This window comes from Gaeumannomyces tritici, assembly GCF_000145635.1.
Source record: "Gaeumannomyces tritici R3-111a-1 unplaced genomic scaffold supercont2.11, whole genome shotgun sequence".
NCBI classification, from domain to species: domain Eukaryota; kingdom Fungi; phylum Ascomycota; class Sordariomycetes; order Magnaporthales; family Magnaporthaceae; genus Gaeumannomyces; species Gaeumannomyces tritici.
The window spans coordinates 135795-153097 of record NW_008804555.1 but is presented as its reverse complement, the minus strand read 5'-3'; the positions used below and the strand labels follow the sequence as shown (position 1 = coordinate 153097).

The 17303-nt window shown below is 47.8% G+C and overlaps 7 protein-coding genes across 7 annotated transcripts; 3 read left to right on the top strand and 4 right to left on the bottom strand.

Moving 5' to 3' along the window:
* Nucleotides 1–1542: 1542 nt before the first annotated feature.
* GGTG_13276 (hypothetical protein) lies at nt 1543–2309 on the bottom strand (the record flags this gene model as incomplete). Its single annotated transcript, XM_009231182.1, has 3 exons — nt 1543–1871; nt 1955–2166; nt 2236–2309. 3 exons carry the CDS (start codon nt 2307–2309, stop codon nt 1621–1623), a joined length of 537 nt encoding a protein of 178 aa, XP_009229446.1. The 3' UTR covers nt 1543–1620.
* Nucleotides 2310–2639: 330 nt separating this feature from the next.
* GGTG_13275 (hypothetical protein) lies at nt 2640–4346 on the top strand (the record flags this gene model as incomplete). Its single annotated transcript, XM_009231181.1, has 1 exon — nt 2640–4346. One exon carries the CDS (start codon nt 2640–2642, stop codon nt 4296–4298), a length of 1659 nt encoding a protein of 552 aa, XP_009229445.1. The 3' UTR covers nt 4299–4346.
* Nucleotides 4347–4926: 580 nt separating this feature from the next.
* GGTG_13274 (hypothetical protein) lies at nt 4927–5491 on the top strand (the record flags this gene model as incomplete). The annotated part of the gene is made up of 3 exons (XM_009231180.1): nt 4927–4962; nt 5071–5183; nt 5245–5491. 3 exons carry the CDS (start codon nt 4927–4929, stop codon nt 5489–5491), a joined length of 396 nt encoding a protein of 131 aa, XP_009229444.1.
* A 1030-nt stretch (nt 5492–6521) lies between these two features.
* GGTG_13273 (hypothetical protein) lies at nt 6522–6704 on the bottom strand (the record flags this gene model as incomplete). The annotated part of the gene is made up of 1 exon (XM_009231179.1): nt 6522–6704. The coding sequence occupies one exon, from the start codon at nt 6702–6704 to the stop codon at nt 6522–6524; it is 183 nt and encodes a 60-aa protein (XP_009229443.1).
* Nucleotides 6705–6784: 80 nt separating this feature from the next.
* On the bottom strand, nt 6785–9341 carry GGTG_13272 (hypothetical protein; the record flags this gene model as incomplete). The annotated part of the gene is made up of 4 exons (XM_009231178.1): nt 6785–7354; nt 7951–8169; nt 8382–8558; nt 9249–9341. The coding sequence occupies 4 exons, from the start codon at nt 9339–9341 to the stop codon at nt 6785–6787; spliced, it is 1059 nt and encodes a 352-aa protein (XP_009229442.1).
* Nucleotides 9342–10186: 845 nt separating this feature from the next.
* Nucleotides 10187–10816, bottom strand: GGTG_13271 (hypothetical protein; the record flags this gene model as incomplete). The annotated part of the gene is made up of 2 exons (XM_009231177.1): nt 10187–10377; nt 10774–10816. 2 exons carry the CDS (start codon nt 10814–10816, stop codon nt 10187–10189), a joined length of 234 nt encoding a protein of 77 aa, XP_009229441.1.
* A 1088-nt stretch (nt 10817–11904) lies between these two features.
* GGTG_13270 (hypothetical protein) lies at nt 11905–12192 on the top strand (the record flags this gene model as incomplete). Its single annotated transcript, XM_009231176.1, has 1 exon — nt 11905–12192. The coding sequence occupies one exon, from the start codon at nt 11905–11907 to the stop codon at nt 12190–12192; it is 288 nt and encodes a 95-aa protein (XP_009229440.1).
* Nucleotides 12193–17303: the final 5111 nt, after the last annotated feature.

Genomic DNA, 17303 nt, shown 5'->3' with positions numbered 1-17303 from the left:
CCCCCCCCCCCCCCCCCCCAACCGACCGCAGCCGAGCCCGGATAGCCTTCTCATATATATCTCTTGGAAAATCTCTCCTTGCAAGACTCGGCACTTTACGTTTACCAGGCCTCTCTGCCATGGCTGCCAAGGCAGCGAAGCATCTACCACCTACCTTCTTTTCCGTGTGGGAAAAGTATGAGGCGCTGGCACTTCTGCCGGAAGCGATCACGGGTCTGGGTCATTCCAACACAATCAAGGAACATGAACGCTAATTAACTAACAGCTGACAGCTGCACTATCTGAGCAAGTCGCCAACACGCTTGGGGCGTTGCATGAAGAGCTCCACTCTGCCGAAGAGAGATTACGACTGCGGAAGGCTGGCTATCAATGTCCGGTCTCGTCTGCAATTAGAAGACAGTTGGTAGGTAAATGCCTGGATCATTGCAGATGTAAGTGCGGTTGGTAGACTCGCCATCTTGTCCGGCGGATTACACCCGTCAGGTATCCGCCCTCCCTCTCCCTGGGAGTCCTCCTCACCTTTTCCTTTATCCTCAGCAGTGTATAGCCTCCTCCTAGACTTTATCTTCACTTTGTCTTGTATACCCTGGCATCCCTTTTCCTTTTTCCTTTCCACTGGCATCAAGGAGACGAGGAAATATGACGTCCAGCTATCCTAGATGGCCACTTTCCCCACAATGTCAGCCCCGCACCGTCAAGGACGAGTGGAGCAGCAGCTCGTAGTTGACCAATAAGCGGGATCCACATATAAGCGTATTCCCACCATTTCCGGCATATAGCTCAGTTGGGAGAGCGTCTGGTGCTGCGGTTAATACGCCGTTCCATTGGCCACGGCTGCCTGTTCACTGGCACGCCGCCCCGGGTGTGGTGTGAAAAGGTTGCACTGAAACCTCAGACACAGCTTTCTGGGATGCGGTTGAAAGTGGATTCTATTGGCAATCCCTGCGCGATATTCTGGCCCCGCTTTGTGACATGAAGCCAGGATCACACTGCAGAAGGGCCGCAATGTCGTCCCCATAGACGCACCTGCCAGCCCTTTAGGGCGTGTGGGGAGACCTCCGCACGGCGCCCATGACTGGAGTCAGCCGAAATCAAATGGTGGAGGAGGAGTGCTCTGCACCTGCGCATGTGCGCTGTCTGAGTCGCTCCCGGGGCACCACGCGTCCGTGAAAGTGTAGGCGGAACGCGCCGTCAGCCCAAGTCGCGCCCGCTGCCACCTGGGCCAAACGCGTTCCTGATCCCCTGTTTATACCGCCCTGCCGTGGGTTAAAACAGTTTCTTTATGCCGCATGCCCGCCTCCCTCCACAGAAGTCGTGCAGGTACGGAGTGAAACGAATGGCGCGCTGGAAGCCTCCGGCACTGCGGGTTGTTAGAGCTCACCTCGCCTAGTGATTGTTGGCCAGTCCGCAATGCGCGTCAAGACGACGGGCCTGGGCGCAGAAACGGGATGAAAACGAAGAGACGGAGAATCCGAGGGCGGATACCCACATGTCCGTGTCGCGGACTCCGGACAGATCCGAGGCTTTCACGACGCGGGGTTCAAGAAACTGCAGCAGACGGCTCGAGAGCACAAGGGCAAAGGGGTTATAGCTTGCAGATTCCGTGCTCGAGATTTCCCGTCACAGGAAATAGGGCAGGCTGGGAGTCTCGGTGCTCGTGCAGGACAGTAAGGTTCCTGCAGCAGTGGCCCGGGGGCGACACGATGCAACCGGCGAGAGACAGCGGCCAAAGGACGCGAGTTTAACGACGAGGCGGTGTGGCGGTGCCTGCGGGCGTTGGACGACGATCAACCAGCCGGCGCAGTCCAGACCCTTGTCCACCGGGGGCGCGATCACAAGTCGACGACGGCTGGTCCCGCGGGAAATGTCGGCTGGTAGTTGGTGTGCATATAGTTCGCGTTGTATTCCGACAATGGCTGTTGAACGCCGGCAGACCCCGGTGCTGGGTACTGACCGGACTGGTAGCCGATGGGAGGGAACTGGAAAGCCCCGCGGGCCCCGGCATAACCGTTCGATGGCTGCGGTGCTTCGGACCCGGCTTGCGGCTCGTTGGAGCCGTTTTGCGACGCCGCCGCGCTGCCTGCCTCTGCCGCTCCTTCTCGGCCTTGCGGTTGGCCTCCTCCTCCTTTTTGCGGGCCTTCCGCTCCTTGCGGATCTCTTTGAACTCTGTAGTAATCCAGTTTTGTCAGTCTGTTTACCCTGTTGTGTGGTGCGCATGCGCGAGTTTGCGAGCACTTGTGACGATGTGGATCTGCTTGTGGATGCACGAGCCCGTCCTTTGTGGTGATCTCGGTAGCTTGATCGACCATCGTAACCGCTAATTAGTGGCCAAGTGCACAGACGGCGCACGCGGCACGCAACGGCTTAAACAACAAGGCGCATGCTGCCATCGAGCCAAGTCCCACGATACCACGTCATGGTTCGAGTGGGACGGTCTCGGTTGTCTTGGTTTCAAGCTCGCTCGTGTTTGCACGAAAAAAAGGGGGTAGGCATCGAGTTTCCTTACCTTCAGGAGTGCGCTTCTGGCCGTGAGACTGCATCGTCACATGCGCATTTAGATGGTTAAGCGTGCCATATGCCTTCTCGCATCCGTTCCACCCGCACTTGTACATGCGCTCTATGACTTACGGACTGGAGTGATGGCTGACCTCGAGGAAGCCAGGGAATTCCTCGTCGCTGCCTTGCAGCAGCCCGCTTCCGTTGTGAGCGTGCGTGTCGCAGCCGGACGCCATCTTCTATCATCCCCAGCCATCCTTAAAGATGAACAAGCATATGCCATCGCCAAAACAACAATCGACTTGATTCCCCTCTTGACTCCTCGTTCTCTGCAAAACTCGGACAAACGGCACCTCCTCTCTGCGGCCGTTGGACTATCATCGGACGCCGCAGCCATCGCTCTTCATGCCAGCAGAGGTCCTGCTGCTGCCATCGAACTGCTTGAAACTGGTCGTGGTGTCATCGCGGGAGCCTTTTTCGAGCAATCCGACCTTGCCGCTCTCGAACGCGAGCATCCCGAACTGGCGCGTTCCTTTATTGATCTGCGAGATCTACTAAACGCGCCCGCGCCGGCAGGCTCCCTTGCTACGGCCGAGCGTCCTACAGGGGCCGCCGAGACGGAAAGCGACCGGCACCGCGACGCTGGGCCCCAGCTTTCCGGCCTCATCGAAACAATCCGTTCCAAGTCTAGTTTCGAGCGATTTCTCCTCTCCGCGTCAGAAGCCGACATGCTAGAGGCTGCACGGCACGGCCCGATCGTCGTCCTGAACGTCAGTTTGTATCGCTGCGATGCTTTGGTCATTCAACAGTCGGATGCAGGATCTGGCGTTCGCTCCGGCATCCGACTGCTGGAGCTGCCACGCCTCTCCCGAGACGGCCTCAACGACCATACCCGGGAACTTGAAACTCCCGATACGCTTGGATGGCTTTGGGATGCCATCGTCTGCCCCGTTCTTGATGCCCTAGGCTTCACTGGGCCTCCGTCGGACAGTCAGTGGCCGCACGTGTGGTGGGTTCCTACCGGCACGCTGACCCGGTTTCCACTTCATGCAGCGGGACACCATCTCAGGCGCACCGGCGAGACGGCGGTCGACAGGGTCGTATCATCGTACGCCTCGTCCGTCAAGGCGATCATACACAGTCGGCGACGGCCACACCAAGCACCAGCAGCCGGAGAGTCCCGAAACGCCGTTATCGTTGCCATGCAGAACACGCCAGGACAACAACCCCTCAGATATGCGGACGACGAAGTTGATGCGGTGGTATCTGTTTGCAAGGAAATGGGATTGTCGCATGACCGTCCTCGACCGTACAAGGCCGATATTTCGTCGGCCCTGGAGGCCTGTCAGATGTTCCACTTTGCCGGCCACGGCAGCACGCATCCTACAGAACCGCTGCAGAGCCAGTTGCTCCTCGATGACTGGGATCTGGGGCCATTCACGGTGGCAAGTTTACTAGAGACCAACCTTACCTCGAAGCCGCCGTTCCTCGCCTACCTTTCGGCGTGCGGGACTGGTCAGATCCTGAATGAGGATTCTGTTGACGAGAGCATTCATCTGGCCAATGCTTGCCAGCTGGCGGGGTTCCGTCATGTGGTCGGCACGCTTTGGAGCGTGGATGACGGACTTTGTGTGGATATGGGGGGGATGACGTACGAGTTTCTGCGGGATGAAAGGATGGGGGATGGAGCGGTAAGCCGGGGGCTTCACCGGGCGATGAGGACGCTCCGAGACCAGTGGTTGGACGGCGAGGAATCCGGGGGTGGAAGGTCATGGCTGTCGGGAGCGGCAAGGGGACGCTGAAGTAAGCCAGGGGTCGGAGACGAGGCGGCCGCTCTGGGTTCCTTATGTTCACTTTGACGTTTGATATTGGAGTTATGTGGTATTTGCCTTTTCAGTCACCGTATTTGTTTGTTTTTAATCCAAAGCTACAATGAATTTTGAGATAAAAAATACTCCTTTGTGATTGGGGTAATAAGCTCATACGCTTGCAATGAGAAGTGGTGAGGTTGACGGCAGGGTGCCCTACGAGTATTACCCTCGGGCTCCGACAGGCCGACTTGACATGGTCGGCGCGGATTTTCGGGGCAATAAGCGCGTGAAGACGGGATACTTAGTCAGGAGCTAGAATATAAGGCGTAGGAGACTGGCTTACCCAACTACGACGGCGCCTCGCAACGGTCATCTAGCTGGCGAGGGAGGCGAGGGATTATCAGCGGGGTTATTCGCAAGCGACGGATGGATGCGCTACACCTCCAGAAACATAAACTCTGCGTCGTGCAAATACTATCTGCCGGAGAGGCACTATACGCTTAACGGTGTCGGTAGGGTCCGGGGAAGCGGATTAGGTATCGTTGAAGTGGGTCTGCTTCCATGCGCGCCACGTTGATCGTTCGTTGCGAAAGTGGTGTTGTTCCCCCAAATCCAATCCATGACCTCTGCCGGCACGTTGAAGGTCCATGGCACGGTTATTGGAACCATGCAGCATACGCATACTGTGTCCTCGGCCTATCCCGCAACCCGCCGGCGCGCTCGGGAACAACCCGGCGTGGCAGTTTCCGAGGCGGATTAGCAGGACGCTGCTCTTACGGCCATCACGGCGCTGGATACCTCCATGGACGACTTCACGCAGCCCGTAATAGCGTCCACCGCTGCCGCTGCCAAACGTCCCCCGACTCGTGGGGTCCGGTGTGATGTGGCGCATCGCGGCAAGCGGGAGACATCCCGCGGTCTTGTATCACCTGGCCAGCCGGCCGCAGCACGGGCATCACGGCGCCAAACGAGGCCTACGGACTACTGGAAAAGTACGCCCAGTCCGCGTCCGGATGGCGCAGATGGCTGGCCAGGACTTGAGCTTGGCAAGCTATAGCCCATCCTTGGGGAAGGGCGGCGACTTTGACCGTCGGCTGGCGGTCGACCCGCAACATTGTGATAAGGTGACCAATCATGCATCGAGCTCCCGAGAAAGCCCGACTGCCTCTCTGGCCGCGGCGTGAGCATTCTTCTCTTCTGGGGACCCCGCAACGGGGACCAGCTCGCGGTTCATCAGCTTACTCCTAACAACTGCTGGCTTCTTGGGTATCCCGATACTCTATAAGGATCGACTTGAGCCAGGACCACTTATCGAGGCCCGGTATCTATCGAGGACCGACCCGGCCGAGTCACTGTCCAGGGCGGCCCGAGCTTTTGTGGTTGGTTGGGGAAAGATTGTTGGGAGGATTAGTGCCGTCTCCCGGACCCCTTGTTCTAGAAATGGAGTCATCGAAAAGGAGTGCACAAAAGTATCTTGAAGTCACAGGGACAGAACCAAACAGGCCAAAAGCCGACTAGCCGGAGAGCGCGAATGCTGGGTACGCTGCCACCGTCCTGGCACAGGCTCTGGACGCGCTGTCGGGGCGCCTAGCGTTATGGTAGCACCTGATACGCCCTCGGCCACATGTAGGCAGGTCCTGACGCTTACGGTAGGATACTAAATGTACGGAGGACGGCCCCGCAAGTTCCGGGCGTTTTCAGCATTGGCGCCAGTTTCATAGGTAAGAAGATGGCCCAGGACGTGGCACAACACTGGGTGGCGGATGTTCCCAAATGCGCCTCTGCATCTCTGCATCTCTCCGGCCATCGGGTGTTTGATATCACCTCCGTCCTGGGGTCCATGGCCTGGATTTCTACCGCCCTTGACGTCGTCCCATGCAAGTATGGGAAAGAGAGGCGAGCGCGCAGCATAGAGATGGGTGGTGCGCGTAAAATTGCGCTCAAGTTTTGCAACATTTCGTCCTGCGCATCGTGCGCCATCATCGGACCGTTTCCTGAGGCTCAAAAGAGGCGTGCGGGTTTGTGTGCGCATGCGAAATGGCTGTGCACCGCTGAAGCAGGTGGGCTACCTGAAGTTGCGTTATAGGAAAAGTGCATCCTGCTAGTGCGAAGCCAAGCTCCTCATTCGTCCGCAAAAACCCGAGCATCGTGGATACGAACTGCAGCCCGTCTTTGCTGATGCCAAATCGTTCGGATGCGATGCCACCCAGTCGATCAAACGCCCATACCCTCAGAAGACGCCCGCAGAGAGTGAAGCCCAAAACAAAGCGGCGGGTGTCCTGAACTGCGAGCACTTCTCTTGCGTACGTCGCCAGATCGAACCATGCCTTTGAGGCTGTATCTGCAGAAGGGTTGCTTTTTAGCTCTCCAGGCACGAGGATCTGCGACCAGTGACATTTCCAGTCTTTTCCGGCCTCGGAGTCGTCCACCAAGCCGACGTCCAGCTTCCGCTCTGCTGTTAAACCTGGACTGGCTTATTAGGCTGCGCCAGTGGTCTTCGTCGACGCGTTGGTTCGGCCTGTAATCTTCTGCAAATGCCAGCACGTCGCTCTCTTTGGCCCCTGCCGGCCACCCCGCCACCCTTTGTTGCCGAAGAGTGGACTGCTGTCTTCCGTGCACTTCTTCAAGATGGCCGCAGACGCTGCGGGTAGACCTGCCACAGGCCCGAAATTTTTTTCACAGAAGTCAGAAACCCCAACGTAGAGAGGTTCAACCTCCGACCTAAGGACCCTGTCCACATTGTGGCGGAATTCTGACGAGTTTGCGGAACTGCCCGTGTGGTGTAACCATGGGGTTTGTTGGAGAGAAGATGGTGCCGGACGGGGAGGCGGCGTGGACTCGGCGACGGCGCGGTAGTGTCCCGTGGCAATCTCACGTGGTTGGCTACCACGACCGTTTTCGTTGCCTTGGTGCTGAAGGCGATGCAGGTCGGGCTGGCCACCGAGCAGCTCAAAAAGGATCCAAACTTTATTGCCGCTTCGTACGGGTTTTCTATTTTTGCTATTCTTGGCCCCCTCGGTGTCTTTGGGCTGGTGGTTCTGGCGTCGCTGTTAAATTTGGTAAAAGACTTCCCGTGGCTTCTGCACGGCAAATTCAACCGAACGAAGCCGAGGCCAGTTACAGCCTCAGTTCTGGCATAGGCGCCAGGAACTCACGCCCTCGAAATGTGCCTTGTGTCCCAACCAGGCAAGGTCTGTGAACCTCAAACAAGAAATGCGGTCTGATGTACAGTAGGATCTGACAGTCCGGCCGCCGACGTGTCCAACCCAATGAGGTCAGCTGTTGTGCTTCCGTGGAGATCCCGTAACTACGGTAGTCCAACGTGGACTCATCTGAAAATGGTAAAATGAGAGTTCCTCGCTGGGATTGGCGCCTGTCTTTGACAGCACAACACTGCACTAATGTTGTGTCACGTCGGGAAAGAAGTGGGAGCATTTGTTACTTCGAGTCATTAATTACAGGCATTAATATTGCAGCTGGGCATCAGTATCACAGCTGGGAATCAGTATCACAGCTGGGAATCAGTATCACAGCTGGGCATCAATATTGCAGCTGGGCATCAGTATTACAAAGCATTATGTTGGAACCGCTGCTTGGTAAACGGAGGAGATAAACGGAAATAGACGCCGGGCCAGGGTATTACGAAGAAGTCGATGATAGCCTCGATAGCGTTGTCGTGGCTGATTGTGTTCTGTGCAGGGTTATCCAAATCTTGATGTTCGGCAGCGTAAGGATTTTGCTGTGTGGCAAAAGTTTGTTGAGGTTTTGCCGGTGGCTCGGTGGCAGACTTTCGAGGGCTGAACCTGGCGACGAGGCGAAAAAGCCGTATAGGGAGATGGAACCTGGCAGCAAGCTTAAAAAGCTACGTGTTGGATGTTTGCAAAGAATGATGGCTTATATAGGCAGGCAAGCAGGTAGGTAGGTAATAAGCAAGGACGCGCGATAGCCTTTATGGCACAAAGCCTAGCTAAAAAAGTAGGCATAAGTCCAATGTTTTCCTGAAAATGAACAGTGGTGCACCGAAAGCTGCCATTTATGTGGGAGGGAAAACCCCTAGTATAGCTTGGTATTTACGGTAGCTTTTTGTCGCAAAGGAGCGGATACCCCTAGCGATGCCCGTGCGGGACCAAGTATTACGACCTTCGCCGGCGTTACGGGTGCTTTATAACGTGTTACAAAGCACCCGGCGACGCCAAGAAAGGCCTTTACCCTTGCAGCGCACCCGTGTATATAAAGCCAGAGGGTTTCCCACTTTTAACAGCATTTTTTTACGGTTTTTTAGAAATAGAAATTAAGCCAAACGGTTTATTACATGCGCCTTTACTTTGCAACACTATTTGTTTGGCAGCAAAAAATCCAGTTGCCAAACGTTTACGCTGCAATAAGTACGTTAATAAATCGGGTAGCAACAATGTGCAGTTTTAGGCCGCAAAAAATTATAATTTTAAATACGAAGCGACTTAATTAGCGCAAAATCGACGTGTACCTAATTTAATCAACATTCGACGGAGCGGAAGCGATATTGTTTATGCTGGTTAGCGTCGAAAAATGCTCCTCCCCCAACATCCTTTTTTTTGTTTCCATTACCTGCACCCCCAGCAATTTAGCTTTTTTTTACCGGCTTTGGTTCCAATACATCGACGCCAAAATTCCCATGCTAATTAGCGTCGAAGGATGCTTTTCCCCTAGCACCCTTTTAAAAGTCTCCATCCTTTGCACGAAGAAATTGGGCGAAAATAAAATTTATGCGAAACGATATTAATGGCTTTATTGATACTTTTACGGGGCACAAATTAATAATTACAATTGGGCTGGGTGCTATTACCATGTTAATCGTTTGCTTTATTTCCCCAAAATTTCGTACTTTTTTTAAAGCACCATTTCGAACTAAATTATCGGGTTTTCGAAAGTTACGATAAAATGATTAAGGATACGGCTTACAATTTCGAAATGCGCTTTAAACGCATTAACGAAAAACTGGCGCGTATTACCGCAAACGGGACGTTGGGCGTAGAAACGAGCGTCGATTTGCATGATGAAAGAAACGTAACCAAACAATGTTTTTGCATTTGTAAAAACGCTAGGTCCTACTTTGAATCCTTACAAAACCGGCAAAATCCATGGCTAAAAGGGGCGACTTTAAGCACTGCCAATGTTGTGCGGAACCCGTTCGAAGCGGAATTTATAACAAAGCAAACGCTAAATAAAAGCCGAAACAAAATCGCAGCGACGATACACCGCCTTTAAAAAAGCCTCGATTGTACAGTATCGAGCAACGGCTTCGAGCGCGACCAACAAAGATTGCGATTGCAAAAAGATATTAACATTTCCAAACAGTGTTTGGAAATGTGCAAAAAGGCATCCAACCAAGTTTTTTCCCAAAAGATACACATTGTTAAGGAGGTTATTGCCGACGATAATACCGATTAAGTAATGGTTACAACTTTTGCCGACCTTTTCGACGTTGGAAAGGTATTGGCTAAAAGTAAATCGGCATAGTTGGTTGGCTCGATAACGGATAATACGCTTTAAAAGTTGTTATCGGATCGGTATAACAGCCGGTTTAGCGTTGTATTAAGCAACAGCGTTGCTATCGAATTTTAAAACCCAAAAGGACAGCACGCCCACGCCGCACCCAATTAAAAAGGACAAACAACCGGCAAGTGCGGAATCAAAATACGACAAACCATCCTTTAATAAGGTAAAGAAACGGGCTGTTAAAGGTGGAGGTAGCGCATAACAAATAATTGTTGCACGTACGGTCCTTTTCGTGTTTCATTTTTAGGAAGTTCCAGTATATCGTATTGTATTTACAGGGCTTATAGTTAACCATATGGAAATTGCTTCGTTAGCTACGCTTTTTGTAGCAAACGGTTTGCTTATTTAGCGTCCACCGAGCGCTTGCTTGCCAAGGCAAGAACGGCATTGGACCAAATGTATATAACGGTGCTGGAATCCTTTTTAACCGCCGATTTCGACCCGAAGAAATTGCTTTGGACGGCAAAAAGAACATTTTTATTTACGTTCGACCTTGAAAACGCCGCCGATTCGGGTTCCTGGCCGTTCAAAGCTACACATATTTTGGTAAAAGCAATTAAACATAATTCCTAAATAGCATTCGAATAGGTATCGGTATGCCTTTTTGGCGTTAATGCAAAACGTTGTATTGGAACATTTTTGTAAATCCAAAAAAAATTCGCGGAAAGAAAGGTAAAAAAGCCGGATTAGCCTATTTTTTTTTCCGGGACATTAAGGAATAAGTAAAGGTTATCCAGCGGCGATGCGATCGTTTTTTTGTATTGGTCGAATAGCATAGCAAGGCTAGCAAGCAAAAAAGCGTTAAAAAGTGCAACTTTTAAAAGTACCATGGTATTGCGGAGGTTTTTTCCTTTGGGCACCTTTCGCTTTGTTTTCCTGTTTTTTACACCGTAATTGCTATATATAAAAAGCTATTTAAATATAATACTTTCCATTACTGGTTTGCTTTCCAACCGATTTTTTAAATTCATTTTTGCGACGCTTATCCTTTAAGCCGCGCCCCCGTTTTTGCTTTTATCGATTAGCATAACGTGCAGGTTTTTAAAAATAAAGTTAAAATATGCCTTTTTTGGGGCTCGTTTTACCAAAGCATCCACTTCGTTTTTTACTTCCGGATCCCCCTTTCGATATACCGCTCTAGCGTTAAAACGGTCCATTGCCGAAGCTGATTGACGGCAGAGACCAGGACAAGCTCGAAAACCCGTTTTTTAACGACGTAGCGGCAATGGTTCCATCCGGGTACATTTCATTAGCCATTTCGCGGGCCGTCGAAGGGGGCGCGCGACGCCGTTGTCTCTGGTGCCAATAGCTCCTTAAGCAAGTTTGACGGCCTTGCGGATAGCCCAATCCAGCGAAACATTAATCCTGGACGATTTAGCGTTCCCGCCGCGGTATTTAATATCGAAACTTATTTTTTGTAACATTACAAGGGAAGCCAACGCGCCGGAATTAAGGCCCCAAACGTTGCAACAGGCACGATTTGCGGAAAGGCACAGGCCGTAAAGCTTTAACGTGCTGGACACTTAGCAATCGAGCCCGCGTTCGAAGCAATAAAAATATTTAGGCATTAGGATGCCGAAAGAAGTGTTATAACCAACAACCATACCAGGTGGCCAGGAGGGAAGCAAGGCCCGAAAAGGAAGGGACAGGAAGCTTACCCCGCACTGGCACGTAATTTGGGTAATTTAAAGGATCCCTGTTGGGAAAACAAAATTACCCCCAACCACAAATAATTTCGCCGGTTCCAAATGGGAAGGCAAAATTACCTGGGTTAAACCATGTAGCATGGTTTAAAAAAGGATATAAAAAGGGAAGGTTTTTTACTATCCTAAATAGTTTTTAATTAAAGCTTTAGCATTAATTAATTTAAATTAGCTTTTAAGTAACCTTTGGAGCAAGCATTCAAGCCGCACCCAAATTATCCTATAAATCCCTTTCAATTATTAAATTACGTGTTACTATTTAATATTCCTTTAATGCTTTACTTTAAAAGCAAAAGCCTGGTTGTAACATTTTAACTAATCCTATTTAGCACCCGGACCGGTACCGAGCAGTAGCAATGGCGACCACGACCGGACCTGCCACTACGTTTGCCGCGGTTACCGCGGGAAAAGAAACGTTCCGGTACGGAAGCATAAAGTACGATATAAGCGACGCAATGCATACCAAACTCGCTTTCGAAGCTTTCGTTAAGGAAATTACCGTGTGGAAAAAACGGGCCAGCGTTTTATATACGGCGGTTAGGGCTTACAAGTTTTTAACCCCTAACCGGTACAACGGAAAGGAAAGCGCCTTTAAAGCTTTCCTTACAAAATGTCGAAGTTATTTTGCCTTTTACCAAGCTTAATTTAACATTAAAAAGCAAAAAGTTGCTTACGTAACTACCCGCTTTAAAAGCAAAGTTAAGGAATAATTCGAGCCCGTATAAGCAAATTTCCTTAAAAAATACGACAAAAGCCATAAAAAAACCCAGATTATTTTTGCTAGCTTTAGCCGTTTTAAAAAAAAAGTAATTAACGTTTTTGGTTAAGTTAACGAAAAGAAAGTAACGGAACGAAAATTGCTTTAGTTCCGACAAAAAGGCGCGGTTTCGGTATACGTTTCCGAATTTTAACGCTTTATTAACAAGCTTAACTAAACCGACGCGACCAAAATCGCCCATTTTTACAACGGATTCCGAAATAACGTAAAAAACGAGGTTTCCAAAATAAAAAAACCCAACCTTTTTACCGATTACGTTACCTTTGCAATCCGGATTAACAACCGCTTGTATAAGCGTTGCTTGGAAAAAAAAAGCCAAAAAACCAAGCTTGTAATAAATAGCAACCGATTGCAGCAACGGTTTAACCGCAATAAAACCATAACTTAGGGTTTTTACTTAAGCCCCATGGATTTTAGCGCAAATGCTACGCACCAAAAAAGTGGAAAGCGCAAATTCCAAAGCTTTAAGGACGGAAAGTGCTTTAAATGTAGCAAACCAAAACATATTAAGCAAAATTGCCCTAAACAACAAAAGCAAAGGAAAGTGGTTAAATAGGAAAACAAAGCCCGACAAACAGCGGCAACCCGGAAAAAACCCACCAAACCGGAGGATAGCAATTGCCCCGGTTCCACGTTTTCCTAAACCGCTTGCAGCAACAACAATTGCGCTACCTACCAGTCCAACAAAAACGCTACGGGGTAGTACCCCCGCAAGCGCCTAGCCATAACCAAAAAAACAACCCCTTTCCGGAATTCGAAACGAAAAAAAAGGACAACCAAGCTTAAATTAACAAACAAATCCAAAGCAATCCGGAAAAATACGGCGGGCTTATTTAAAAAGAAATAATCCAAACCGCCGAAATGGAAAAAAGGATTTTGGATACGTTAGCTCCGGAAAACGCCGCTAGCAGCGCGGCGCAGCAACGGGATAGCCCGAATTTAAAGGTTAAACCAAGCTCGGGTTCCAACTTTTAAAAACCAAAAAGCAGCAACGAAAAAGGCAATAAACCCATTATAAAAAATATGGTAAAATTTTTCCAAAACCTTAATTTTGCCTTCCTAAAGCTTACTAAAGCTTGGGTACAAAAAAGATTATACGGACGGATTGCGTTCGAAAACAGCGAGTTTAACGGTAACGGTAAGGACGGAAGCAATAGCAGCTTTTAACGCTACGCCCGAAAGATACACATTTTGCAAAAAAACTGTTCGTATTGCTTACCGCAAAAAGTACGAGCGAAAGTATAGCGTTAAGCGCGCACCAAACGTTAATTTCTAAAAGTTTTGGAAACAAGCCAAAGCATAGCCCCAAAAGGAAAAAGGATAAAACCCCAATGCAATATTTGCATGGGAAGGCTTACGGCAAAAAGGCGGCAAAAACCAAAGGGAATTTTTTGCTAAGTTAGTGCCAAACAAAAAGGTATTCCATTAAACCGAACAAGCTTAAACAAAGGCTTAAATTAGCGCAACCTTTTGGAACATTACATTTTTAAAAAAGGGTTTTATTACTTTAACGTCCAACGCAATACTAGTTAACAACGATAATGGGAAATTGCTAAGCTAGTTTAAGGATAAATAGTTAATACGTTATTAAGGATTAACAAAAAAGCGAGCGTACGAATAACTTTGGAAAGTACGGCTATAAAGCCGCTTACGCGCTAAAAACCACCCCAGCAAAACGTTAAAATACCAAAGTTACTTATGGTTGTTTTGGGCCAAATGCTAGCACGTTAATTGCTTAATCCATTTACGCAACAAATTTAAGTACAACTTTTTTCCACAAGCCCTAGCACAAAGGGCTAGCAAAAGGCTACGATTGGCTTAACAATTGCCCAAATGGGAAATTTGGAATTAGTACGGCGAAATAGCGGTTTTCGCCCTTAGCGTACGTTACCCCATGCTTTGCGCTACCGGTATTTTAAAATAAACCTAATGCAAAAACGAAAATTGCCGAATTTACATGCAACAAAAAGCAAAGGCATGGCAATGGGGTTTCCGATACTTTTATTAACCCGATAAATTCGACGAAAAAAACGTAAGTTTTATTACACTTTAAAGAAAGCCGAAGGAAAGGCAGCAAAGCCCTTTTCAACTTTGGGAGCAATTTGTCGGACCCAAAACAAAAAACTAAGGAGTCCATTTATTACAAAGCTACAAAAAGGACAATAACAAGCAATAAAAACCTTAGCGGTTACGATCGACCCTATGGAAAAATACCTATACCTTAAAGTACGGTAAGGGAATTACAAGCTTAAGGTTATAATCGATAGCAAAGCCCAAAGCAATTACATATCGCCACGAACAATGCAGCAATATGGCATTCCTATACGTAAAAAGGACAAGCCATATGCTTTAAGCACAATTAAACGGGAACCCGTTAATTACAACAACGGATGGATTAATACGGAAATTAATTATTTTAATTTCCGTTGCTACTAACGAAAGTTTTAAGTTAAATTGGACGTGCTACCAACGGGAAAACAAAATTTGGTTTTTGGAATTTTTTGGTTAAAAAAGCAAAACCCGAAAATAAATTAAGCAACCAACCAAATCCAGTAAAAGCTTTTATTAATTACTAGCGAAGCTTATTAATTATAAGCCGCAAGCAATAAAAAGATAAAGCTAAACGAAAGCGTTTCGACGGAAACAAAGCAAAGCAGCACCCTTCGGCATTTACCCGGGGAAAACACGACGCAACTTAGCGGTATACCCAATAAAGCGCTATAGCATTTAACGAAAGTACTTTTGGAATATTACCGGTATTGGAAATTGTTTCAAAAAGACCTAGAAATTGGCCTTCCGGAATACGGGCCGTTTAATTACGAAATTAAGTTTAAACCAAAAGCAAAGTTAAAGTACCAAAAGTTGTACCGGTTAAACTTACGGCAATAAAAAAAGTTAAAAAAGCAATTCCAAAAGGATTTGGAAAAAGGCACTATCCGGCCTTCCAACTTATTTGTAAAACACGGAATCTTATTTATTCTAAAAAAGAACGGCGAAAAAAGGATAACGTGGTTTACAAGCAAGTCGGACACCCAAGCAAATCGGACACCTAAACGCGACCTCCAATTAATCGACGCGCATACCAACCCAACAACGCCAAAAATCCATTCAAACTATTCGGAACTGTATACATCGGACATTTTTACTTTTTCCTAATAAGTGCGCGCGTTATGTCCGGTTTTGCTGCAAGTACCATAGCGCCGACGAACCGTCGGCGCTTTCCTTTCCAAAACCCCTTAATCGCGCATTTTTTGCTGTAATTATTTATCCAGCGCTTTTTGGTTTAGCACATTTCGTACCTTTTTAATAGTAAATAACCTTCCTTATCGAATACGTATTTTTTTGGCCTTTTAGCGTTTGTTTAATGCTTTGTTCGCTTTGCGTAGCGAAGCAACTTTGGCTTTTAAAAAGGCCATTTAATGCATAATCGAACTTGTTCTTTTTACAAACTGGTTTATAACCGCTAGCATAAATATCGGAAAGCTATTTCGGTAATTGGAAATCCGAATTTTAATGTGCTTGGATTGCGAAATTGCTTTTTTGGCTATCCGGGGCGTTTTGGAAATCCAAGGTTCGGGGTCGTTTAAAGGCGTTTTTGGGGGAATTGGAATTCGTAGCTTTACATCCAACTTTTTTAAAACCGAATCCGGATTAAAAGGAATAAAGCTAACCTTTCGAAAACTTTTTTAAATGTTTATTTTAATTATAAAGTTAAAAAATGCCGCTTTAAACGCCGAAAAAAATTCGACTTTGGTAATATAATTAACGTATAATTTTATTAAAATTTCGATTTGTTAACCGTACGCCCGCTTTATTAAGCCAAAGCATTTAATATTAAGCGGTTAAAAAAAGTAAAACGAATGCGAAAGCATGCAAATCGTAACAATGTTATATTTTTGGCAATAAAGCTCGAAATTCGTTAAATAATGGCTTTCGTATCCGTCCAGCACTAACAAACGATAAAAGCCTTTTGCGCGCAACGCAATATGTTTATCGAAATGCCGAATCCATTTTAGGCCAAATTCGTTCGTAATTTACCCGTTAGCACTTATTGCAATAACCCAATTGCGTAAAAAATCGGGGTTTAAATACCAATTGGCTAAATGGTATTGCCTTTTAACAATAATAAAAAAAAACCGCCCAACCGCAACAATTAACCTTTTGGGTAATTATAACCCATTTCCGGTTGCTAAATTAAATTAGCTTTGCTTTGCTACGGCTTTTTAACGTTATAATAACCATAACGGCGGCGATTATGCCCATAAAAAAGCCGGTTTCGTTAAAATTATAAATGTTATTATTTAAAATGCTATATTTGGCCATAATATTCCGTACAAAATTAAACCACGCAAAAACGAGCTTGGGATTTTCGCATTTAGCCTTTTAATAATCGTACTTTCAAATCCAACGCGTACCGAGCTTTGCGCAGCGTTTAACGAAATTCGCGACCTAATTTTTGCCAACGGTGCCCGCGTTGCGCTCGGTAAGCAATCGGTTAGCCATATTTTTAATACCAAAAGGCCAGGAAAAAAATGCGCGGGAATTTAGCTCGAATATGTATTTAATAAGCGCTTCCTTTTCGGACTTTATTAATTTCCGGAAATTGGGCATGCTATCGCATCGAATAGGTTTACCGCGGCGTCGGTCGCTTAATGTAAAAATGGGAACATTATAAAGCTTTGCTGCAGCACGCAGGCTAATTTTCGGATCATTTTTAATTGCCAGCAAAGTAAGGATTATTTTGGACTTTTTGGATTGCGAATCCATTGCGTAAGTGTCGAAATGTTTGGGTGGAAAGTTAACGCGACGCGTCGCGTCGAAAAGTGTCCGACTCGCTTGGGTGTCCGACTCGCTTGTGAACCACGTTATGTATTAATTACAAACCCTTAAACGAAAATACGATAAAGGACCGGTATCCGTTACCCCTTATTAACGAGCTACGCAATAAGTTCGGCAAGGCTAAGTATTATATAGCTT